This window comes from Carcharodon carcharias, chromosome 17 (genome assembly GCF_017639515.1).
Source record: "Carcharodon carcharias isolate sCarCar2 chromosome 17, sCarCar2.pri, whole genome shotgun sequence".
Lineage (NCBI taxonomy): Eukaryota > Metazoa > Chordata > Chondrichthyes > Lamniformes > Lamnidae > Carcharodon > Carcharodon carcharias.
Genome location: NC_054483.1, coordinates 116,869,128 through 116,894,830, shown reverse-complemented (window position 1 = coordinate 116,894,830; position 25,703 = coordinate 116,869,128). Strand labels below are relative to the sequence as shown.

The 25,703-nt window shown below is 42.6% G+C and overlaps 1 protein-coding gene across 1 annotated transcript in view; it reads right to left on the bottom strand.

The window, feature by feature from the left end:
- Positions 1-516: 516 nt before the first annotated feature.
- Positions 517-25,703, bottom strand: part of LOC121289704 (VPS10 domain-containing receptor SorCS1-like) — a 409,049-nt gene continuing 383,862 nt past the window's right edge. The window contains exons 34-36 of the mRNA XM_041209328.1: positions 19,471-19,570; positions 15,506-15,611; positions 517-685 (exon numbers count right to left, since the gene is read on the bottom strand). Coding sequence (XP_041065262.1) covers positions 517-685; positions 15,506-15,611; positions 19,471-19,570 — 375 coding nt within the window. The remainder of the gene's footprint in view (positions 686-15,505; positions 15,612-19,470; positions 19,571-25,703) is intronic.

Below are 25,703 nucleotides of genomic sequence, written 5' to 3'. Positions count from 1 at the left end.
TTGATCCTGGGATTTATCATTCGTTAGCGCCATTATTTTCATTGTTGTTGTTGTTTTGCTTACATTCATTTCAGTGAATCCTTGTCCCTGACTCAATCCTTAGGATGTCCATCATACTGTGAATCCTGATGTAGTAATTAATGAACATGTCCACATTTCCTTATTTTCATTGACTGTTACCATCGCCGTTCAAGGGATCTTATTTGTTCCTGCTCACCCCCTTTCCCTAATAAAATTGTACAGGTCAAAGAAACCCTGCTCTATAAATACATCTATCCTCAGATTTTGTTCAGTCATTATCTTGAGGCCTGAAGTTAAGTCCTAACACTGGCTCACAGCGGAGGTTTAATGGGGGAGGGGTGGATAGGAAAATGATGCAGAATTTGAATATAAAATAAACTAATTCCTAAAAAAATAAGCTATGTTTTTCTTTTGCACGTGCACACATGTCTGTGTGTGTGTGTGTGTGTGTGTGTGTGTGTGTGTGTGTTGTGTGGAATTCATTGTTATCTTACTTCATTTACCTAAATTCTGTGTGTCATGGTCATCATCAATGAATTCCTCTGGGCTGGTTAATTCACTTTGGGTGATGTTGGGGATGCCCTCAATTTGGCTGACTGGACTTATCATCTCTTGTTCCTTTTCATTGGGCATCTGAGCATAAACGTTAATCCCTGGTATCTTCCTGTGTAAAATGACAGACAGCCAATTAAAAAAAAAACACCGGAAGAAGTTTTGTTTCAGAGTCTAGATATGCAGGTGTTAGCCTGTTTTTTATAGATGTGTTAGCTTGTTAGTGAGGAAGTTGCAGAATGCCCCTATAAAATGCTCTTCCAGTTAGGATTATTTTGGGAGTGCAGATGAGCGGCATGTCAAGGCAGCTTTGAGTATAGATTAGTGCTCATAGAGTAATGCTAGATTACCTACCTTGACTATGGTCATCTTCATTAATAGAATGATGTTTAACCTCCACTTAAGGGACTTCTGTTGTCACATAGCCAAAGATAACCTAGGGACAGTGTCCTTTTATCCATAGTTGAGTCAAGTGACTTTAACAGATATAAGGCTTCACTTTTGCCAGATGAGCTGATTTCCAAGTAATGGGGGCAACACTGAGCCATACACAGTAAACATTAAACAGCTTCAAGGGTAAGTAATGTCGGAAAGAGAAAATGGGGTTAGTTGGTAGTGAGCTTTGTATGTAAGGGAAATGGTTCATTGTGCTCAATTTTGGTCACCACGCTTTAGGAAGGATATCAAGATCCTGTAGAGGGCGCTGAGAAAATTAACTAGAATGACAGCAGGGAAGAACTTCAGTTATTTGGAGAGACTGGAGAAGCTGGGCTGCTGTCCTTAGAGCAGAGAAGGTTAAGAGGAGGTTTGATAGAGACTTTCGAAATCACGAATGGTTCTGATGGAGTAAACGAGGAGAATCGGTTTCCAGTGGCAAAGGGGCTGGTGACCAGAGGACACCGATATCAGGTGATTGGCACAAGAACCAAGGGGGCGACATAAGGAATCATTCTTTTACACGGTGAGTTGTTGTGATCTGTATGCACTGCCTGAAGGAATGGTAGAAGTGAATTCAATAGTAACATTTAAAAGGAAATTGGATAAATGCTTGCAGGGAAAAAAAAGTACAGGACTATGGAGGAAAAGAAGGGGAGTGAGATTATTTGGATAGCTCTACCAAGGAGCCAGCACAGGCATGATGGGCCGGATGGCTTTCTTCTCTGCTGTAACATTCTATGAATCTGTGATTCATTTAAAGGATGAGAAAAGCTGCAATTGAGATGGTATACAAGCATCGTTCCTCATTTGGTCAACTTCACATACAAGTAGGTGTATACCAGAGCTGGACAAAAACTGGCAATCAGCATTAAAGGACCAAGATCTTCAGGTCAGATTGGAGGATACCAATGCCAAACAGCTAAGCTGTCGAACTGAGCCAATAGCAAAAGCATTCAGCTTGCTACGGTTAACTATCCTGTAGAAAGCCACAAGAGGGTCTTCTACATATTGGCCCGAGATATAAATGGATCGAGTCCTCATGTTTTCCTGGTAAAGCTTTTGTGAGGCCAGAGTTAGGTTAGACATCAGGAGGTGATTCTTTTCCCAAAGGATTGTGGACCTCTGGAGTAGGTTGCCAGCTCAGGTAGTGAATATTGATTTGGTGAGTTCCTTCAACTGAGAGCTGGACATGTTTCTGGCTGGGACAGAGGTCACCATATACAAGAGGCAGCGACTGTACCACATCCATCAAGTCTAGAGTGTTCTCTTGGACTAATTTCCACCATCTAAGGGTAATTGGCCAGATTGGACTTACCCAACTTTTTGTGGACAGGGCATAACCGGCCAGCTTTCCACTTTGTCAGGTAGATACCAGTGTTGTAGCTGTACGACCAGGGATACAGCTAGTTCTGAAGCATGAGCCTTCAGCACTACAGTCAATAAAGAGAGGAATTTTCATATTTAATTTCCCTAATTGGCCTGGATTCAAAAGGTTCTAACATTAATTTGTACAGAAATAAATGTGGATCTCAAGGGAAATCAGGGATTTCCATCGGGATTTCTTGCATGGATATAAATGGCAGGAGCACCAATCTGTAACAAACCAGCAACAAGCAGCAGATTGAAAGCATTTACAACAGCGTTCCCAGTCTGTTACCTCATGGCCCAGCATATCCCTCACTTTATTTTTTACATCAATGTAAGGGACCAACCCTGGTTCCATAAGGAGTGCAGGAGGGCTTGCCAGGAGCAGCGCCAGGCATACCTAAAAACGAGGTGTCAACCTGGTGAAGCTACAACATGCTAAACAGTGGAAGCAGCATGTTAGAGTCAGAACTAAGTGATCCCACAACCAACGGATAAGATCAAAACTCTGCAGTCCTGCCACATCTAGTTGTGAGTGATGGGAGGCAAACAAAGAGCTAACAGGAGGCGGAGACTCTACCAACGTGCCCATCCTAAATGATAACCCAGCATGTCAGAGAAAAAGGGAGATGAAAATGTTTGCATCCATTTTCAGCCAAGTGCTGAGTCGATGATCCATCTTGGCTTTCTCCTGAGGTCCCCAGCATCGTAGATGCCAGTCTTCAGCCAATTGGATTTACTCCATATGATACTAAGAAACAGCTAAAGTCACTGGACACTGCAAAGGCCATGGGTCCCAATGACTGTCTGTGGTGCTGAAGGCTCATGCTCCAGAACTAGCTGTACCTCTGGTCAAACAGCTACCACACTGCTATCTAGCTGAGAAAGTGGAAAACTGGCCAGTTATGCCATGTCCACAAAAAGTTGGGTAAGTCCAATCTGGTCAATTACCACCCCATCAGTCTATTCTCTATATCAGCAAAGTGATGCCAGGTGTCATTGATAGTGGGACCAAGTGACACTTACTCAGCAATAATCTGCTCACTGATGCTCAGCTTGTTCTGTCAGGACCACTCCTGAACACATATGCAGCCTTGGTCAAAACATGGACAAAGAGCTGAATTCCAGAGGCAAGGTGCAAGTGGCTGCCCTTGATATCAAGGCAGCATTTGGCCACCAGGAAGCCTGAGTGAAATGGAAGTCAATGGAAACTGAGGATAAAACTCTCCACTGTTTGGAGTCACACTTAGCACAAAGGAAGATGGTTGTGGTTGTAGAATGGAAGTCATCTTAGCCCAGGAGTTCAGGAGTTCTTCAAGACTTGTCCAATTGACACAACCATCTTCTGCTGCTTCAGCAATGACTTTCCATCCTATATAAGGTCAGAAGTAGAGATGTTCATTGCAGTGTTCAGTACCATTTGCAACCCTTCAGAAAATGAAGTAGTCCATATTCACTTGCAGCAGGACCTGGACAACATTCAGGATTGGGCTGATAAATGACAAGTAACATTTCTGTCATGCAAGTGCCAGGCAATGACCGTTTCCAATGAGAGAGAGTTTAATCATCTACTCTTGACATGCAACAGCATTACTATTGCTAAATTTCCCACTGTAAACATCCTGGGGGTTACCATTGACCAGAAACTGAACTGGACCTGCCAGAATAAATACTGTGTCGACAAGAACAGGTCAGAGGCTGGGTGTTCTGTGGTGAGTAACTCACCTCCTGATCCCCTAAAGTCTGTCCACCCTCTACAAGGCACAAGTCAGAGTGTGATGTAATACGCTCCACTTGCTTAAATGAGCGCAGCTCCAACAACACTCAAAAAGCTTGACATCATACAGGGCAATGGAGCCCATTTTATTCACATCCCACCCACAACCTTATAATAGTCACTCCCTCCATCACTAGTGCATAGTGCCAGCAGTGTGCACCTTCTACAATATGCAACACAACATCTTACCAACTTCTTCAATAGCACCTTCCAAACCTACCACTTGGAAGGACAAGGGTAAGAGACAGATGAGAATGCCACCACCTGCAAGTTTCCTTCCAAGCCACACACCATTTTGATTTGGAACTACATCACCCTTCTTCATTGTCAATGGGTAAAGATCTGGAAACTCCTGACCGAACATAATGGGTGTATGTACACCGCATGGACTGGAGCAGTTCAAGAGTGTGCCTCATCACCACCATCTTAAGGACAATTAAACATAGAAACATAGAAAATAGGAGCAGGACTAGGCCATTTGGCCCTTCGAGCCTGTTCCTTCATCATGATCATGGCTGATCATCCAACTCAATAGCCTGCTCCTGCTTTCTCCCTATATCCTTTGATCCCTTTCACCCCAAGAGCTATATCTAACTCCTTCTTGAAAACATACAATGTTTTGGACTCAACTACGTTCTTTGGTAGTGAAATCCACAGGCTCACCACTCTCTGGGTGAAGAAATTTCTCCTCATCTCAGCCCTAAATGGTCTACCCCATATCCTCAGACTGTGACCTCTGGTTCTGGACTCCCCCACCATCGGGAACATCCTCCCTGCATCTACCCTGTCTAGTCCTGTTAGAATTTTATAGGTTTCTATGAGATCCCCCCTCCTTCTTCTGAACTCCAGTCATATAATCCTAACCAACTCAATCTCTCCTCAAATGTCAGTCCCACCATCCCAGGAATCAGTCGGGTAAACCTTCGCTGCACTCCCTCTATAGCAAGAACATCCTTCTGCAGATATTGGAGATCAAAACTTCACACAATATTCTAGGTGTGGTCTCACCAAGGCCCTATATAATTGCAGCAAGACATCCTTGCTCCTGTACTCGAATCCTCTCGCTATGAAGGCCAACATACCATTTGCCTTCTTTACCCCCTGCAGCACCTGCATGCTTACCTTCAGCGACTGGTGTACAAGGAAACCCAGGTCTCGTTGCACATTCCTCTCTCTTAATTTATAGCCATTCAGATAATAATCTGCCTTCCTGTTTTTGCTACCAAAATGGATAACCTCACATTTATCCACATTATATTGCATCTGCCATGCATTTGCCACTCACTCAGCTTGTCCAAATCACACTGAAGCATCTCTGCATCCTCCTCACAGCTCACCCTCCCACCCAGCTTTGTGTCATCTACAAATTTGGAGATATTACATTTAGTTCCCTCATCTAAATCATTAATATATATTGTGAATAGCTGGGGTCCCAGCACCAGTCCCTGCGATACCCCACTAGTCACTGCCTGCCATTCTAAAAAAGATCCGTTTATTCCTACTCTGTTTCCTGTCTGCCAACTAGTTTTCTATCCATCTCAATACCCTACCCCCAATCCCATGCACTTTAATTTTACACGCTAATCTCTTATGTGGGACTTTGTCGAAAGCCATCTGAAAGTCCAAATAAATAACATCCACTGGCTCCCCCTCATCAACTCTACTAGTTACATCCCCGAAAAATTCCAGTTGATTTGTCAAGCATGATTTCCCTTTCATAAATCCATGCTGACTCTGTCCGATTCTGCCACTGTTCTCCAAGTGCTCAGCTATTAAATCTTTAATAATGGACTCTAGATTCTTCCCCACTACAGACGTCAGGCTGACTGGTCTATAATCCCCTGCTTTCTCTCTACCTCCTTTTGTAAATAATGGGGTTACATTAGCTACCCTCCAATCTGTAGGGACTGTTCCAGAGTCTATAGAATCTCAGAAGATGACCACCAATGCATCTACTATTTCTAGGGCCACGTCCTTAAGTACTCTGGGATGCAGATTACCAGGCCCTGGGGATTTATCGGCCTTCAATCCCAACAATTTCCGCAACACCATTTCCCTACTAATACTGATTTCTTACAGTTCTTCCCTCTCACTAAATCCTCTGTTCCCCAACATTCCTGGTATGTTATTTGTGTTCTCCTTTGTGAAGACAGAACCAAAGTATGTATTTAGTTGGTCAGCCATTTCTTTGATCCCCATTATAAATTCCCCTGTTTCTGACGATAAGGAACCTACATTTGTCTTCACCAATCTTTCTCTCTTCACATACCTATAGAAACTTTTACAGTCAGTTCCCTGTTCCCTGCAAGCTTATTCTCGTACTTTATTTTCCCCTTCTTAATCAATCCCTTGGTCGTCCTTTGCTGAATTCTAAACTGCTCCCAATCCTCAGGTCTGTTGTTTTTTCTGGCCAATTTGTCTGCCTCTTCCTTGGATCTAATACTATCTCTAATTTCCCTTGTAAGCCATGGTTTGGCCACCTTTCCTGTTTTACCTTTTCGCCAGACAGGAATAAACAATTGTTGCAGTTCAGCCACGTGCTCTTTGACTGTTTGCCATTGCCTATCCACCATCATGCCTTTAAGTAACATTTCCCAATCCATCATAGCCAACTTGTGCCTCATACCATCGTAGTTTCCTTGATTAAGACTCAGGACCATAGTCTAAAAATCAACCACGTCATTCTCCATCTTGATGAAAAATCTTATCATATTATGGTCGCTCATCCCCAAGGGGCCTCGCACAACTAGATTGCCAATTATTCCTTTCTCATTACACAATACCCAGTCAAAGATGGCCTGTTCTCTCGTTGGTTCCTCAATGTATTGGTCCAGAAAATCATCCCGTACACACTCCAGGAATTCCTCCTCTACAGTATTGTTACTAATTTGATTTGCCCAATCTATATGCAGATTAAAGCCACCTATAATTACAGATGTTCCTTTATTACATGCATCTCTAATTTCCTGTTTAATGCCATTCCCAACATCACCAATACAGTTTGGGGGTCTATATACAACCCCCACTAACGTTTTTTGCCCCTTAGTGTTTTTCAGCTCTACCCTTACAGATTCCACATTGTCGGAGCTAATATCTTTCCTCACTATTGCATTAATTTCCTCCTTAACCAGCAATGCAACTCCACTGCCTTTTCCTCTTTGTCTGTCCTTCCTAAATACTGAATACCCCTGGATGTTCAGTTCCCATCCCTGGTCACCCTGCAGCCATGTCTCCGTAATCCTTACCATATCATACCTATTTACATTTATTTACACGGTTAATTCATCCACTTTATTGTGAATGCTCTTTGCATTAATGCAAAAGCCTTAAGGCTTGTCTTTTTAATATTACTGGTCCCATTCCCACTATTTTTCACTGAGGCCCTGTTTGATTCTTGCCCTTGATTTCTCTATCACTTTTCTTATTCCCCTTTCTGTCTTTTGTTCTTGTCTTTGATTCCCCCTTCCTCTGACTCCTTGCATAGGTTCCCATCTCACTGCCATTTTAGTTTAAACCCTCCCCAACCACTCCAGCAAATATTCCCCCTCGGACATCTGCTGAGTAATGGATGCTGGCCTTGCCAGTGATACGCACATCCCATTAAATGAATAACAGGAATAAACGTAAGTCACATTCCCAGTAATTCTGAGATCAGTGGGAAGAATCTTTCCACGTAATGTCAGGAGGTTATTCTTTTCCCAGAGAAGAATGGACCAGTGCAATGGGCTGGGAGCTTGTGTGATAAACTCTGATTTGTCAAATCCCTTCATTGTATTCACAAAAACAAACCATTTGCCCAATCAGTCCAAGGCAATGTTTATATTCCAGGCAAGCGATGTTTGAAAACCATTTAAGTTAAGTCTGAGTTCCAGTCAGAGACTTAATCAACTGGCTGGGCTGGATATAGACAACACTGGACTGCTTACCAAACCTGCAGACCAGGCTAACCAGTGTCAGTGAGGAAGGGTGTGGTAAGCATTCTGGTGAACCCTGAGGGTCTTCCAGTTGTGCAGATTAGCCTGAAAAGATGTTTGTTTCATGCATACTTTTTATTTTAATGTTTATAGGAACGTTCCAAACCACCAGTCAATTCTTTGCTTGTCCAGCCATGGTATGGGGCAGTGGGGGGGGAAGAGGGAGTGGTGGAATTTGAGGATTTGTAGAGGGAACCGACCCAGGGGTGAACGGAAGCTTATGCAAAGAACATAAAGCTAGGGTTCTCCACCAACACTTTGGTGTTGACATTCTTGTTAGCAGAACAATCATTCTCTGAATGCACTAGCTGCATTGAGACCTTGGGCTGGATTTTCATTACTGAGACAGGTAGCTCGAGTTAACAAATTTCTTGACTCAGCAGACCTACCTTGGTTTGAAGGGCTCCACTAGACCTCATTTTTCACTCTAGGGAGGCAGGGATGTGATAGAGTTGGGCCCACTGATTCCGGAAACAGATTGTAGGTGGCCAAGGGGGTAGCTGAGTCTGGAGGCAGGCTGATTAGGAGGCCCACCTTTGTTCTCTGGGACTATATCCAGTTGTTTTAGAAGCTATTAGGAACTCCACTCACCACTTACACTCTCTCATGCCCCCAACCCACCCACCCACGGTACCTCCATGCTCCCACCCACTCCTATTCCCCCTCATAGCCCTCATGGCCCCTCATATCCCATGCCTTCCCCATTGCCACCCAGTATCCACCATGGGCAGACGTCAAGAACCATGTGGGGATTAAAAAAAAATCTAACAATCTAACAATCACACTTGATATTGGGAAAAAAATCCTCCCATTCATGAACCCATTTAAAGCTTTTCAACCTGAAGTGGTTAGCCTTTTATGAAAACAAACTTCTATTCAGATGTCACATAGAGGCAGTTAATCCTTTAATAGTCTCTTGAAACTGTCAATCATGCTGTGAGCTCAGAACCCTTGCTGAGAAAATTGTAGCTGTTGAAACTCAACCAGGCAATCATAATGACATAATAATTACCTTGGGAATGTCAACAAAGACTTCTATGGAAATTATACTAACAGATGATTTTTTTTTTCCAACCTATACCAAGTTGCCTGTCAATCAAAGCAGTCTCAGGTTTTGTTTTAATCTCTCACTGACAGTTTAATCCTGTTTCTTTTAATATTTAAAGAGTGAGTGATTTATAAAATTTCAGATGTTGACACCTAAACATACCTTAGCCACCCTTCAAGAATGTTTACATCTACTCCATATATTTGTGACTCCTGTGCTGTGGGGTAAGGCCCTTGGTACAACCGAAATGGCATCCGTTTGAACTTAGCACTAGTTCCAAAATCCCTGCTGAGTTTGTGTTTCCTGCGTCTGACTTGTGCCCCCTTCCCCATCGGCAAAAAATTTGATCTGTCGGAAATAGGGCAGAGTCTTCCGCATCCAGGTCCTGCCATTTTTAATGCCCCACAGAGTCTTCCCAACTGCAGGAAAAATCCAGCACCTTGTGTTAAATTTTGAGCAGGATTCACTCTTCAGAAATTGGGATGCAAGAAAGACACTATTCAGTCAGTTGGAAGGATAAATATCCTTCCATTTAGAAGGCAGCATCAAAAAGAAGTTGGTTAGGATAGAACTGGGAGAGGCCGGCTGTAAGGGGCTATAACTTGCTGTAAAAATAATGATGAAATTAATGGCTCTTGCTGTTACTTACATGTAAATGGCATTGCAACTAAGGTGATGAGCAGATGCCAGCATCCAAAGCTTGCTGTCCCAGTTTTGCCATTCACTTTGCGAATATGGCATTTTACTACCTGCCTCATTGTTACTGGCCAATTCAAGCTAACATTAACGGTTTTCACTTCTGTGATGAATCTAACACAAAACTGGGAAGATAGCGATTTGAACCTTTTGGGCCGGTTAGCTCAGCTGGTTAGGTGGCTAGTGTGTGATTCAGAATAATACTGACAGTGTGGGTTTAATTCCCATTCTGGCTGAGGTAGACTTGGGACCTGCCTCCTTGTTCTGCCCCTGAGAGCGGAAGGCAGTGACAAAATCACGGCTGACAAAAGCTGCCAAGAAATCGGCTCAGGATGAAGCATCAGCAGACAATGAGCCAAGGTTCTGCCTTCAGGCAGAGCACACGTACCATATCATAACTGATAGGGGAGACAACAGAGATCTGGAAAAGTGATGAAGGTTGCAGTCAAGAATGGGACTTTATATATAAGGAAGATGGTTCATGGGACAAGTCTGCAGTGTCTCCAAGTGGATTTTCTCCCTGGGGGATAGATTGTATATGATGGCTGAACTAAAGAGGAAGAAAGTTTCTTTTAAATTCTTCTGGGCCTGAAAGATTGAATAAAAATAAAGCAACAAAAAAAACGACACATGCATATATTTCAGTGATGGGCTAAATTAAAAATTCATTAGCTTTTTGGTTTCGTTTTCTCAATAAGGTAAGTGTGAAGATCCAGTCACGGTTTTGAATCCTCAGGTGTAAAATACCTCACACCTCCCTGAGTCTTTGTACATTTGAACTCAGGCATGAACAATATGGGCTAACAATCTTCTGTTACTATTCATTAGGAAATGAAATTATTAGGTAGAAAGCTCATATTGATGACGAAGGTGTTAGTGACATGCTACATTAAAAGTTTCTGCATTTTAATGTGTTATAGAAAAGAGGAGTTTAATCATAGATAAGTTAAAATGCCATTTAATGTCATGATTATAGTTTCCGAACGCTGGCTATTGTACGAGTTTTGGAAGCTAGAGTGAGGTTATTAGACATTTCATCTTCACACTTGCACCCAGCAAATCCCTTCGAATTACCTAGAATTTTACTTGGAACATACAGCACAGAAACAGGCCATTCAGCCCTACGTATCTGAGCTAATGTTTATACTCCAGTGAGCCTCCTCCCTTTTTCCATCTCAGGTGTTCAACTTAACTTTTTGTTCCCTTTGCTCTCATGTTCTTGCCTAGTTTCCTTTTGAAAACATCTCAGCTATCCATCTCAACTGCCTCCTTTGGTAGTGGGTACCATATTCCATCCACTCCCTGAGGAAAGACATTTCTCCTTCTTTTCCTTTTGAGTTTATTAGTAACTATCCTGTTTTTGTGCCCTCTAGTTTGGATTCTTCCACACATGGAACCATTCTCTCCACATCGACCCTCTAACCTGTACCTGGCGAGTTGCTTCAGGTTTGTAGTTTGCAATCCCTTCACAGCTACACCCAGCAAGTTCCATTGCTATGATTGGAATTTTTACTGTAGTTCTTCACTAATTTCAACCATGTTTTACTTGGGTCATTAAGTATAAGCAACAATGTAACACAATTAAAAATGTTAATAGGTTGAATCTGTGCTGTGCAATTTTAGTAGTGAATGCATCAATGCATTGACTTCTTTCCATTAAAAAAATGTACAAAATAGTCACTGTTCACAGTTCGCTGTAGCACTGGGCTTTGCATTATGGGCTCAGATACCACTTGGCTCAGATAATGACTTCCCCTCATAGTATTTAAGATAAATAACTTAATGTCTTTGTCAAAATGGTAAACTAAAGAGATACAAACAAGTTGCTGACAATTCAAAGCATTATACAGACAGGTTACGGACAACTCACAGTGTCTGACTTATTAACCAGTTACTAGCAACGGACAGCGTCCTACATAGTAACAACGCAGCACTGATGCCACCTATAATAACTGAGATTTTGTGGGTAGCAAGAGTCGCCAATCCCCCAATGTAGGAAGTGATTTAAAACTGGGCCCAGTTGTGAAGACAAAAGCTCGGTGCTGCATTGGACTCAGCAAAATTAGAAGCAGCCGCAAGTTTTGACATGAGCAGCTTGGCTTGTTTGGGGAAGTAAAAACATGCTAATTTCAATCCTCTGCAATCTATGTTATGGTGGGATGTCAACTATAGGGTGTAGATCAGCTCCAGCCTCTGGAAACACACATAAGGCAAAAGCCCCGTGCATTCCTGAGTGAAAATCATTCTGAGATGCAAAAAAAGAGAGGAGGCTCACTGGAGTATAAACCTTAGCACAGATTGGTAGGGCTGAACGGCCTGTTTCTGTGCTGTATGTTCCAAGTAAAATTTGGTGCAATAGTACACTAGCCACACAGGAGACGAGTTTACTGTTTGCTGATAATGTACAATGGCCAATTGAAACTAGAGTCGAGAGTGACATGTAAACTTGGGGTTGCAAATCTTGTTGTTACCAGTTTCCAGGATTGAGCTGGGCTCTCCTGGAATTGAAGATAAATCTCTAAGACGCTAATGCAGGAGAAAAATAATCAGCGCGCTTAAAAGCAAAATAGGTATAAAATATTGGAGATGGTGGGAACAGGTTTGTTTGACCTGAGAGTCAGGAATCATGCATTGGAGCAACAAAGAGATTGCTTTTTTCCCCCTTGGTGTGGGAAGGCAGTGCTATGTGAGGATGGACATGTTGGGTGGGCAGTGTGGGAGCCTAGGGGCAGGGTGGTTGGATAAGGGAGCTCATATAATAAAAGCCCCAGCCAGGGTTGACAATAATATGTGTAATGGGTGGTCAATCCACCATCACCGCTTGTACACTCCCATCAAAAGTTAAAAAGATCCCTATTTTATTTTATCCAAAGGTAAGTTTTCAAAAGCTGCAACAAATGTGTCAGGGAGAGTTTCTAAGGTCTGCACACTCAGGTACATTGAATCACTTGAGTGCATTCAATACAGGGAAGTTAGTTAGGTCAGAAATCACACAAGCAAAGTGTTACTTTTATTTAAATGAACAGAAAGAAAATGGAGTAGATTTCTCATTGGTGTAGAAGCTGACCTGTCCGTGTTTCAATATCCACTGCCAACAATCGAAAGAAGACCATAAGACGTAGGAGCAGAAGTAGGCCATTCAGCCCATCGAGCCTCCTCCGCCATTCAATAAGATCATGGCTGATTTGATAATCCCCAACTCCACTTTCCTGCCTTTTCCCCATAACCCTTAGTTCCCTCACTGATTAAAAATCTGTCTATCTCAGCCTTGAATATACTTAATGACCTAGCGTGTACAGCTCTGTGCAGTAAAGAATTCCACAGATTCATCACCCTCTGAGAGAAGAAATTCCTCCTCATCTCTGTCTTAAATGGGTGACCCTTACTCTGAGATTATGCCCTCTAGTCTTCGACTCTCCCACAAGGGGAAAGAAGCTCTCAGCATCTACTCTGTCAAGCTCCCTAAGAACCTTAAATGTTTCAATAAAGTCTCCTCTCATTCTTCTAAACTCCAATGAGTACAGGCCCAACCTACTCAATCTCTCCTCATAAGAAAATCCCTCCATTCCTGGGATCAACCTGGTGAACCTTCTCTGGACTGCCTCCAATGTCTAGTATATCTTTCCTTAGATAAGGGGAACAAAACTGTTCACAGTATTCTAGATGTGTTCTAACTAGTGCCTAGTATAGTTCTAGCAAGACTTCCCTATTTTTATACTCCATTCCCTTTGAAATGAAGGCCAACATTATATTTGCCTTCCCTATTACCTGCTGAACGTGTATGTTAGTTTTATGGCATTCATGCATGAGGATCCCTAAATCCCTCTGTGCTGCAGCTTTCTTCAGTCTTTCTCCATGTAAATAATATTCAGCTCCTCGGTTCTTCTTGCCAAAGTGTATAACCACATTATATTCCATCTGCCAAGTTTTTGCCCACTCGCTTACCCTGTCTATATCCCTCTGTAGACTCTGTGTCCGGGATTTTCCAGTCCCATCGCAGGTGGGAGCCGCTGTGGGTGAGGAGGTGCCCCAGTCAGGAGTCCATTGACTTGCGGTGGGACCAGAAGATCATGGTAGTGGGTGGGTGTGGAAAACCCTGCCCATTGTGTCACCCTCACCACTTGCCTTCCCACCTATTTTTGTGTCATCCGCAAACTTGGCGATAGCACATTCACTTCCCTCGTCCAAGTCATTCAAATATCTTGTAAATAATTGTGGCCCCAGCACTGATCCCTGTGGCATTCCACTAGTTACAGGTTGCCATCCTGAAAATGCCCCCCTTATTCCCAACTCTCTCTCTTCTATTAGTTAACCAATCCTCTATCCATGCTAATATACTACTCCCAGCGCCAAGCAAAATCTCTCCCCAGCCTTTTAAATAGCTTCTCTGTAGTTCAAAATGCTCTCTGCACAAAAAATAGGAACCACGCAGATATTCATCATCCCTGCTGCTTTGTTAATGATTATTAGTAATGAGAATTTGCTGTCTCCTTCTCTTCCTGCATTAGTAAATCTGGAATATGCCAGTCACTGTTTGAGGGCTCCATTACTGCATTAAATGATTCATTATACTATTGATAATAACATGCTCCCATCCATCAGGTGCAGGGCAATTTCTTTAGTCAACTCCTGGGATTAATTTATAATAAAGATAATTAGGATGGAGGTCATAGGAAAAAAATTGTCGGATCTTTTAGTGAATCATCAGGAATTCCATTATAATAATTATATGAGGCCCTAAAGTTGGCAATTCCCAACCCTTGCAAGAGCATTGCCCTCTTGGTTACGTGTTTGATGAGAGGGTGGGGGTAGGTGGGGCTGGAATGGTCACATGAGCTGAGGGAAAGGCTGGGCGGTCACACGAGCCAGCTTGGGACACCATTCATTCACAGGAAGGAGGGGGTTAGATTCGAGGTGAGGTTAGTAAAGTCAGTCCAGTCAGATGTGACAGCAAAGCAAGAGACAATATCTTGGAATGTTCAGCTGAGGTAGAGGCCCTCCACTATAATTGTTTTACATCACAGGCAATGGGATTTGAAACAATTTCACGTCACAAAACAGGTCGATGTTCATCCTTACCATCTGGGTGTTTTGAGCATCGCCTGCGCAGAAGAAAAACATCTGGCGGACAGGATAGTACAAAAAAACCCACCTGACTTTCCTGATGTTAATTTCAGTGCCAGAAAAATCAGGCGGGTTCTGGAAGGAGTAGAGGGATGCTCCGCAGCAGATTTTATTATCTGTGCTCCTTCCAAGTGATGCTAAACACGCAGGTGGTAAAGGTGACATCCCAAAAGCACAGAAAAATAAAAATACAAAATGTGTTAATTAAAATGCATATTTTTGGTCATTTTTTTTTTGCGCTGCATCTTCTACATTACAAACCCTTCAGCAAAAGAGTCATAGCTATCAATTAACTTTCTTAAAAAATATTATCAATTATGTATTTTAGTAAATAGAGGAAGCTGTAGCGATTAGTGCACCTACCATTTAATGAGACAGAAAAACTCCCAATTACATCACTATTTTGTGCAATCTTAACTTTTTCAAAGCTATGCTGGGGAAGCAGTATTCCAAAATAATCTATTTAAACAAGACAGCACTTACTGAAGTACCACACACAGCAATACTTACCTTTTAAACTTGTATATTACAAAAACAGCTAAGCCAACAAAGGCCAAAGATAACAGCATCAACAATGCAGAGCCACTGTGTCCTGGGCTAGAATCCACGAGAGGGGCTGCGAGAAAAGAGAAGTTGATATATACATCTTATACAACTGTGAATGCCTCTCAGAGAAGTATCAAACAGGAAGAAGCATTTGGATTAATTCTTAAGACACTCATCACTGCACTTGTAATAACTCTATTAATTTTCTTTGCACAGAATCACAGAATCACACAGTGCAGAAGAGGCCCTTCGGCCCATCGAGTCTGCACCGACATGTGAGAAACACCTGACCTACCTGCTTAATCCCATTTACCAGCAATTGGCCCATAGCCTTGAATGTTATGACGTGCCAAGTGCTCATCCAGGTACTTTTTAAAGGATGTGAGGCAACCCGCCTCCACCACCCTCCCAGGCAGCGCATTCCAGACCCTCACCACCCTCTGGGTAAAAAGGTTTATCCTCACATCCCCCCTAAACCTCCTGCTCCTCACCTTTTCAATTGGCAAAGGCAATCGTTAGTTGGACTCTGGATTCAGGTGGCCCAAACCCAGTTGGGAATTGAAATCGGGTTGGCAAGGAAACAAGGAGAGCCTCTACAGGAGTGCCAGGAGCTTGCTATAGGAAAGGCATACGTAACCAGATCACCGCAGAAAATGGATGCAACAGTTAAGGAAAGAAACACGGCCAAACAAAATGAGTATGAGACAAATACTGTAACCATCTGTGACATCCATTTATAGTTACGTGATCTGTTCTTGCTTCTTGAGATGCCCTGCCATTGAGTCCCAGAAATGGCAACACCAGATCTGGTCTCCAATAACAACTGCAGCCCAATCACATGGCACGAGCTACAACCAAGCATGCTTTTCAATAAGCTTGGAACTCCATTCAGCCCGTTACTCGATTTCTCCTTGGAAAAGTGCTCCAGAATCAGGGATGAGGTCTATTTTGTGACGGGAGGATATGAATTAGAGAATACTGGAAGAGTTCCTTTAGAGTGGTCTTCAGTACTCCCATAAATAGGAAGGTCAGGGAAGAGTTAAGACGCATTAGCCAGTGACGGCTATATCCAGTCATCAGCTACTGGCCAATAGGCTAAAGGCTGACATGATTATGCCCTAATAATGTGGCTGTCTCAATTTTCACTCCTCTGGTTCTCAAAAATGAGCTCCTTCAACATGATCTCTTTTCAACCAATCAGCTCCAATCTGTTTTAAAGCTGCTTCTTTCTTCCAAATGGATGCCAGGAGCCAGGAAGAAGTGGAAAGGAAGCAAGAATTTTACATTTACCAGGATCTTGTAGTAAAAATAATGGTGAAGCGATCAGCGATCACTGTTATTACACTGCCGCAACTCCTTGTGATAGCACATGGACAGTTAAATGTGGAAATGAAGAAGTTGTGGTTTGAGTTTCCCTGCTCCTCCAGAAGCATCACTGACTGAGAGACTGAGCATTGAAATCATGCAAAGCTGTGAATTTGGGGTTCTTACATAAGACCATAAAGACCATAACCATAGTTCACTAGGTTGATCCCGGTTTTGGAGGGAATTTCTTACGAGGAGAGGTTGACTAGGTTGGGCCTGTACTCATTGGAGTTTAGAAGAATGAGAAGCCCTCACCAATAAGGTGAAACATTTAAGATTCTTAGGGGGCTTGACAAGGTAGAACCTGAGAGGTTGTTTACCCCTTGTGAGAGAGTCGAGGACCAGAGGCCATAATCTCAGAGTAAGGGGTCACCCATTTAAGACAGAGATGAGGAGGAATATCTTCTCATGGTGGGTGGTGAATCTGTGGAATTCTTTACCGCAGAGGGCTGTAGAGACTGGGTCGTTAAGTATATACAAGGCTGAGATAGACAGGTTTTTAATCAGTAGGGGAATCAAGGGTTATGGGGAAAAGACAGGAAAGTGGAGTTGAGGATTATTAAATCAGCCATGATCTCATCGAATAGCAGAGTGGACTTGATGGGCCGAATGGCCTACTTCTGCTCCTACATCTTATGGTCTAATGGGTACTTACATGATAAATACCCAACAAATGTGCGAGAAAAAATTAGGGCTTGTTCATTCAAATGTATTCAATTTTAATGGTGTTTTAATAGTCTTAATTACTAGAAAATGGTGCAACAAAAAAAGGGACGGGGCTGGGGAAAGGGCCATACAGGGAAAGGAATTAAGCTAAATGGCTTCATTTTAATTACAGTAAAAGTAAAGCCTAATTCAAAACAAAAACAGAATTACCTGGAAAAACTCAGCAGGTCTGGCAGCATCGGCGGAGAAGAAAAGAGTTGATGTTTCAAGTCCTCATGACCCTTCGACAGAACTTGAGTTCGAGTCCAAGAAAGAGTTGAAATATAAGCTGGTTTAAGGTGTGTGTGTGGGGGGCGGAGAGATAGAGAGAGAGAGAGAGGTGGGGGCGGGGGGGGGGTGTGGTTGTAGGGACAAACAAGCAGTGATAGAAGCAGATCATCAAAAGATGTCAACGACAATAGTAAAATAGAACACATAGGTGTTAAAGTTAAAGTTGGTGATATTATCTAAACAAATGTGCTAATTAAGAAGGGATGGTAGGGCACTCAAGGTATAGCTCTAGTGGGTTTTTTTTATATAATGGAAATAGGTGGGAAAAGGAAAATCTTTATAATTATTGGAAAAAAAAGGAAGGGGGAAACAGAAAGGGGGTGGGGATGGGGGAGGGAGCTCACGACCTAAAGTTGTTGAATTCAATATTCAGTCCGGACTGAACACCCCCACGAGAGCTATACCTTGAGTGCCCTACCATCCATTCTTAATTAGCACATTCGTTTAGATAATATCACCAACTTTAACTTTAACACCTATGTGTTGTTTTGTATTATTGTTGTTGACATCTTTTGATGATCTGCTTCTATCACTGCTTGTTTGTCCCTACAACCACACCCCCACTCCACCTCTCTCTCTCTCTCTCTCTCTCCGCCCCCACACACACACCTTAAACCAGCTTATATTTCAACTCTTTCTTGGACTCGAACTCAAGTTCTGTCGAAGGGTCATGAGGACTCGAAACGTCAACTCTTTTCTTCTCCGCCGATGCTGCCAGACCTGCTGAGTTCTTCCAGGTAATTTTGTTTTTGTTTTGGATTTCCAGCATCCGCAGTTTTTTTGTTTTTAAAGCCTAGTTCAGTTGTTGCTAACACCCCTCGAGGGGTGGGGGGAATTGCAATCAGTGCAAAATGGACCCATAGCAATTTGGCATCTGATTTTTCACCACAACAATTTTTATTTTCCAATGACTTGGAAAATATTGCCAAGGTTTTTAATTTCAAAAATGAGGCAAGAATGTTTGAGTTGTCATTCCGTGAGCGTCAGTTGGAAGGCCAGGTGTGGTGAAATATCAATTGGTGATTGACTACAAGTCAGTCTTGTGCTGATGGCAAAGACTTATTTCAGCCCCCTGTAGTTTAGGGTTATTATGTTAGTAAAGCCACTCCCGTTCTTCCTGTAGTTTAGGCTCCATTTTACAGTAATAAAGCTACTCTTAATATTTGAGTTGTGCTTGTTTCAGTGTTACAGGGTAAGCCGAAAAGGAGCAAAATCAGCACGCCTACCTAAAGTCCAAAGAAGCAAAGGGATTTTATTTTGAGAAATGTCTCATTATCACTGATGGAACTATTTGAGTGAAAGAAGGATTGTTGAATTAGGGTCAAAATAAAAAAAAACAAAAGAACAGGTTTCAGTTTAAATAATTAACAATAATATCCTGAAGCATAGAATTATTGCCTAAATACTGCTTTCGGAAACTCGATTTAAGTTATAGGTCCTACAAGGTGCTCATTTTTTTATCAATTATTTTGTTAGAAGCCTTGGCTTCAGAGGCTAACTTTGCCAGTCTGCAAAGAACACAGTAAAAGTTAATATTTGATGGTATCCTGCAGAAATGGCACACTTACCTAAAGTAAGATGAGCAGTCGAAACGATGATCTGAATACCAGGCTTTAGCTCAAACTGAACCCGATTCTGATTAAGTGCATGGATCACCATGTCTAAAATCTGAGGGAAAAACATTAGCGTGAGATCTTTCCACATTCATGTCATCACCAAATGTACAGTTACCAAAGTGCTGCTAAAAGAAAAGCCTGTAGTCCTTCCCCAGCTAAGTTGAATTGTAAGTTCATTCCTGTTCATACCTTATTCTACTTCTATATGCATGTAAGTATATTGTACAATTATAATCAAGAGCATTTTTATAGAGTGCAGATTTGCAATGGTACACCTTTATTATTTTCTCCTCTCTTAACTTACTCTGCAGTCTGCTAATGGGAGCCCTGTGACACAGGTCATCACTTCATAGCTGTCGGCAAAGCTGTAACAAAGACTCTGGCCCAGGTTTTAGCCACAACGTGGAGGCGCTCCATAGTGGCCAAAATGGCTGAAGTGGCTGAAAATCATAAGTCCTGCCTGCGAACCCGCCACTTCCAATTTTTTGCGCGGGTGTCAATGGGGCGGGGCATGTTGCATGCACAGTTTATGGAGGCAGCTGGCTTTCACTCATTAAATTGAAATCATCTGCTGCCTCCACTGAAGTGGGATTTTGGTATTTCAGGGGTTGAATTTTGCCGTCGGCGAGCAGGGGGTGGGGTCCGCTCGCTGAAGTGCAAAATGACGCGGGATGACGTTGGGGGGAATCCCCCGACATCACCGCGCCCCATTTAAATTTTCAGGAAGGCGAGGGTGCAGCAAAATCAGCTGCGGGTCCGCCGACCTGTCAATGGCCAATTGAGGCCATTGACAAGATGATTAAAACAATTAAAGGACCTGCCCGTCCAACCTTAAGGTTAGTGGGCAGGCCAGGAGCCTCAGTGGCAAATAGAAAAAACATGAAACCTCATCCACTGGCAGGAGGAGGTTTCATGTAGGGATTTAAAAAGTTTAAGAAAGTTTTAGTGTAATTTATGAACATGTCCCATCTCGTGTGACACTGTCACATGAGGGGGACATGTTAAAAATTTTTTTTTCTCTCTACTTTTAATGTTTTTAAACCTATCAGTGGTCTCCCTGAGGCAGCACTTAGCCTCAGGGAGATGTGAGCTCTTTCATGTGCATGTGTGAATGAGCGCACTCTCACTTTTAGGGAATCCCACCCCACTCGCAAAGGAAGAGCATAGCACTTCCTGTTGGATGTCACACTGGGCAGGCCTTAATTGGCCCGCCCATGTAAAATGGCGGCAGGGATCAGCTCCCTGCCCGCTGGAGATTGGGTCTAGCCCGCCCGCCGGACAGGCAGAAAATTCTGCCCAGGAGCGTGAAACCCGACGTGTGCAGATTCGACCAGGTAAGAGCAGGTCTGTACTTTGTGGTTTCATTTGGATAGCCTTTGGAGAGGTAAGGTATCTCTTTGGAGTTGGTCTCGTGACAACCTTGGAGGCGGTAAGATGCCCTTTGGGGTAGGACAGGTGCCCTTTAGAATTATTAAAACTAGGCATAAATGTGCATAAAAAGTGCATAAACTCATTCCCATCAAGCTCACTGGAACTGTCAAATCCAACTGTCAAAACTGTTAAAAGGATCTGTCAAAACTGTCAGCTTTGATTCGCAGTTAAAAGTGGTTATTGATGCCTTAATTTGGGACTATAAATCCCAATGCTTGTTGTTATAAAGGATTATGCACTTGAATGAAATGTTTGTTGTTATTAGGCTTTATTTAGCTGAGGGAATGTAGATGTAGTAAATAGTTTTTTTTATGAATGAGAGTATTTTTTAATATAGTGACGTCTGCAATAGACACTTAGAACTTTATTTTATAGAACTTTATTTAATCTCATCTCTGCATGGGTCTTTAGGTCTGCTCATGGTGGATACTAGGTGATAGCTGTAAGGGCAAAGGATGTGCATGGGGGCATGGGTTGGCATGAGTTGGCACTAAGTCTGCAAAGGACTATGGGGGCTGGGTGCAAGGCATAGGTTGGCAAAGGAGCTATAAAAAGGCCATGGGGTGGGTGGAGGGGCATAGTTTGGAATGGAGGGCAGAAAGGTTATGGGAATGGGTGCGTGGGGGGCATGGGGTGGCATGGGTCATGGGGACTATGTGAGGTGGTGAGAGGGCTGGAGGGATGTTTCCTGTTTTCAGCTTTACTTTTAAACTTTGGACACAGTGGCAGAGCACTGAGGCATGATCCTCAGTTTTTGGTTTATTCATTCATGGGATGTGGGTGTTGCCCATCCGTACTTGCCCTTGAGAAGGGCATGTGATGAACTGCCTTCTCAAACTGCTGCAGTCCATGTGATGTGGATACACCCACAGTGCTGTTCGGGAGGGAATTCCAGGATTTTGACCCAGTGACAGTGAAGGAACAGCGATATATTTCCAAGTCAGGATAATGAGTGGGCTGGAAGGGAACTTGCAGATGGTGGTGTTCCCATGTGTCTGCTGTCCTTGTCCTTCTAGATGGTAGTGGTTGTGGGTTTGGAATGTGCTTTCTAAGGACCCATGGTGAATTCCTGCAATGCATCTTGTAGATGGTACACACACTGCGGCTACTGTGCGTCAGTGGTGGAGGGACTGAATGTTTTTGGATGGGGTGCCAATCAAGCGGGGCTGCTTTGTCCTGGATGGTGTCAAGCTTCTTGAATATTGTGGGAGCTGCACTCATCCAGGCAAGTGGGGAGTATTCCAGCACATTCCTGACTTGTGCCTTGTAGATGGTGGATGGGCTTTGGGGAGTTAGGAGGTGAGTTATGCGCCACAGGATTCCTAGCCTTTGACCTGCTCTTGTAGTCACAGTATTTATATGGCTAGTCCAGTTCAGTTTCTGGTCAATGGTAACCCCCAGGATGTTGACAGTCCTTCCCAGGTGCCAACCCTGACTTCAAATCTAGTCTGTGTGCACCCACCACCCCCTCTAATGAGTACTCTAATGCTGTGGAAAATGAGTTTCTGGAGTGTGTTACAGATGGTTTTCTAGAGCAGTATGTGGAGGAACTGACTAGAGGACGGGCTATTTTAGATCTAGTACTATGTAACGAGGAAAGGCTAATTAAGAATCTTGTTGTAAAATAATCTTTAGGAATGAATGACCATAATACAATAGAACTTTACATTAAGTTTGAAAGTGATGTTGTTCAACATGAAGCCAGGGTGTTAAATTGGAGCAAAGGAAATTATGAAGGTATGACAGCAAATTGGCTGAGGTGGATTGGGAAAATACATTTAAAGGTGTGATGGTACATAGACAATGGACAGTCTTTAAAGAATTATTACATAGTTTACAGCAACTATACACTCATGTAAGGCACAAAAATCCATAAAGAAAAGCCAGCCAACTGTGGCTAACAAAGCAAGTTAAGGATTGTAAAAAATTAAAAGAAAAGGCCTATAAAGCTGCCAAAAATAGTTTTAATACCTGAGGATTTGGAGCATTTTAGAATACAGCAAAGGAGGACCAGGAAACTGATGAAGAAATGGAGAATAGAATATGAATGTGATCTAGCAAAAAACATAAAAATGGACTGTAAAAGCTTCTATAGATACATAAAAAGAAATGTTTGGCTAAGACAAATGTGGGTCCATCACAGGCAGAGTCAGGGGAATTTACAATGGGGAATAGAGAAATGGAAGAGAAGCTTAATGAGCTTTGTGTCTGTTTACACTGAGGAAGATACAAGACATCCCCCAGAATTAGAGATCGAAGGGACTGGGGAGAAAGAGGAATTGAAGGAAATTTGTGTTAGCAAGAAGGTTGCTTTGGAGAAATTAATGGGACTGAAGGTTGATAAGTCCCCGGAACCTGATTATCTACATCCCAGAGTGTTGAAAGAGGTAGCTATGGAGATAGTGGATGCATTGGTTGTCACCTTCTGAAATTCTATAGATTCTGGAATGGTAACTGCAGATTGGAAGGTAGCAAATGTCACTCCACTATTTAAGGGAGGCTGAGAGAAAACAGGGAACTACAGACCTGTTAGCCTTACATCAGTAGTGTGGAAAATGCTAGAAGCTATTGGAAAGGATGTGATAAACAGACACTTGGATAAAAATGATCTGATTTGCATAGTCACCATGGATTTATGGACAGGAAATCATGTTTGATGAACCTGTTTGGAGTTTTTTGAGGATGTTACTAACAGATTTGATAGAGGGCAGTCAGTGGGTGTAGTATACTTGGATTTTCAGAAGTTTTTTGATAAACTCCCCCACAGGAGGTTGGTTAGCAAAATTAAGCACATGGGATAGGAGGTAATACACTGGATTACGGGTCGGTTAACAGGCAGAAAACACAGAGTAGGAATAAACGGGTCATTGTGTTGGCAAGCTGTGACTATTGGGGTACTGCAGGGATCAGTTCTCAGGTCCCAGACGTTCACAATATATGTCAATGTGGGGACCAAATGTAATATTTCCAAGTTCACAGATGACACTCGATGGGCTGAAGGGCCTCTTCTGCACTGTGTGATTCTGTGACACAAAGCTAGGTGGGAATGAGTGTTGTGAGGAAGATGAAAAGTGGCTTCAAGAGGATTTGGACGGACTAAGTGAGTGGACAACATGGCAGATGGAATCTAACGTGGAAAAATGTGACGTTATCCAATTTGGTTGGAGGAACAGATACGCAGAACATTTCTTAAATAGTAAGAGATTAGGAAGTGTTAATGTACAAAAGGGCCTGGGTATCCTTGCCCATAAGTCACTGAAAGCTAACATGCAGGTGCAGCAGGGAAATGGGAAGGCTAATGGTACGCTGAGCTTTATCGCAACAGGATTTGCGTACAGGAGTAGTGAAGTCTTGCTTCAATTGTATAGGACCTGGGTTAGACTGCATCTGGAGTAGTGTGTGCAGTTTTGCTCCCCTTACCTTAGGAAGGATATTATTGCCATAGAGGGAGTGCAACGAAGGTTCACCAGACTTGTTCCTGAGATGATAGGACTATCCTACAAAGAGAGATTGGGGAAATTGGCCCTGTATTGTCTCCAGTTTTGAAGAATGAGAGGTGATTTAATTGAAGATACTTAAAGAGATAGACAGGGTAGATGCAGGTAAGATGTTTTAAGATGTTTCCCCTGGTTGGGGAGTCTAGAACCAGGGGACACAGTTTCAAAATAAGGGGGAAGCCATTTAAAACTGAGATGAGGACAATTTTCTTTCCTCAGAGGGTTGTGAATCTTTGGAATTCTCTACCCCAGAGGGCTATGGAGGCTCAGTCATTGGGCATGTTTAATGTAGGGATTGATGGATTTCTTAATGCCAATGACATAAAGGGATACAGGGATAGTGTGGGGAAAAAGGCATTGAAGTGGATGATCAGCCTTGATCTAATTGAATGGCACAGCAGGCTCGATGGGCTGACTGGCCTACTCCTACTCCTGTGTTCCTATTGGATATGCTCATCACTATTCACAGTGAAAGTTCTTTGATCAATGAATTGCTTGCACTATTCTTTGTAGCCTTATGTAAACAAAAGAATCTTTAACATGCTATTCTGCACATGAAGCCAAAAACATCAAATAAATCATTGAATCCATTATTATTGATTCTTGGTATGTGCAACAGTATGTGAATTATCCCACCATTGTATGGCAATTTTGCACTGTCCGATTTAGGTCAATTTAATGAATTGTTTGTTTACAATCTGCAACACATGCAAACCTCTTTCAGCTGCCAGTTGTTTAGCATTGCCCTCTCATGTTTGTCAAGAATATTTACTCTACAGTGACTCATTATTTAAATAGTTAATTTCTTCGCGAATAACAGATTTGGTTAGAAGAAACTAGGCCCTCAACCTGGTTTTTATATAGTGCTGATTCGCATCAGTGGTGAACCAGTTTACTGCGTTATTAGAGTTGTATTGTATGAATTATTTTGGAATAAATTAGCAGGGAAGGCAATTGAAATGGGCAGCGTAAATGTATCCAAGACATTCTTTACCGGGTCCCAAACATGCTTATGTTCTTATTTTCATGCATTCAAATGTATATTTATCAATACTTTAGCAAATTAACATCAACTCCGTTCATTGCTGATTAACAAACTCATCAGACTCTGTGAAGGCCAAAACAAAAACAGAATTACCTGGAAAAACTCAGCAGGTCTGGCAGCATCGGCGGAGAAGAAAAGAGTTGACGTTTCGAGTCCTCATGAACCTTCGACAGAACTTGAGTTCGAGTCCAAGAAAGAGTTGAAATATAAGC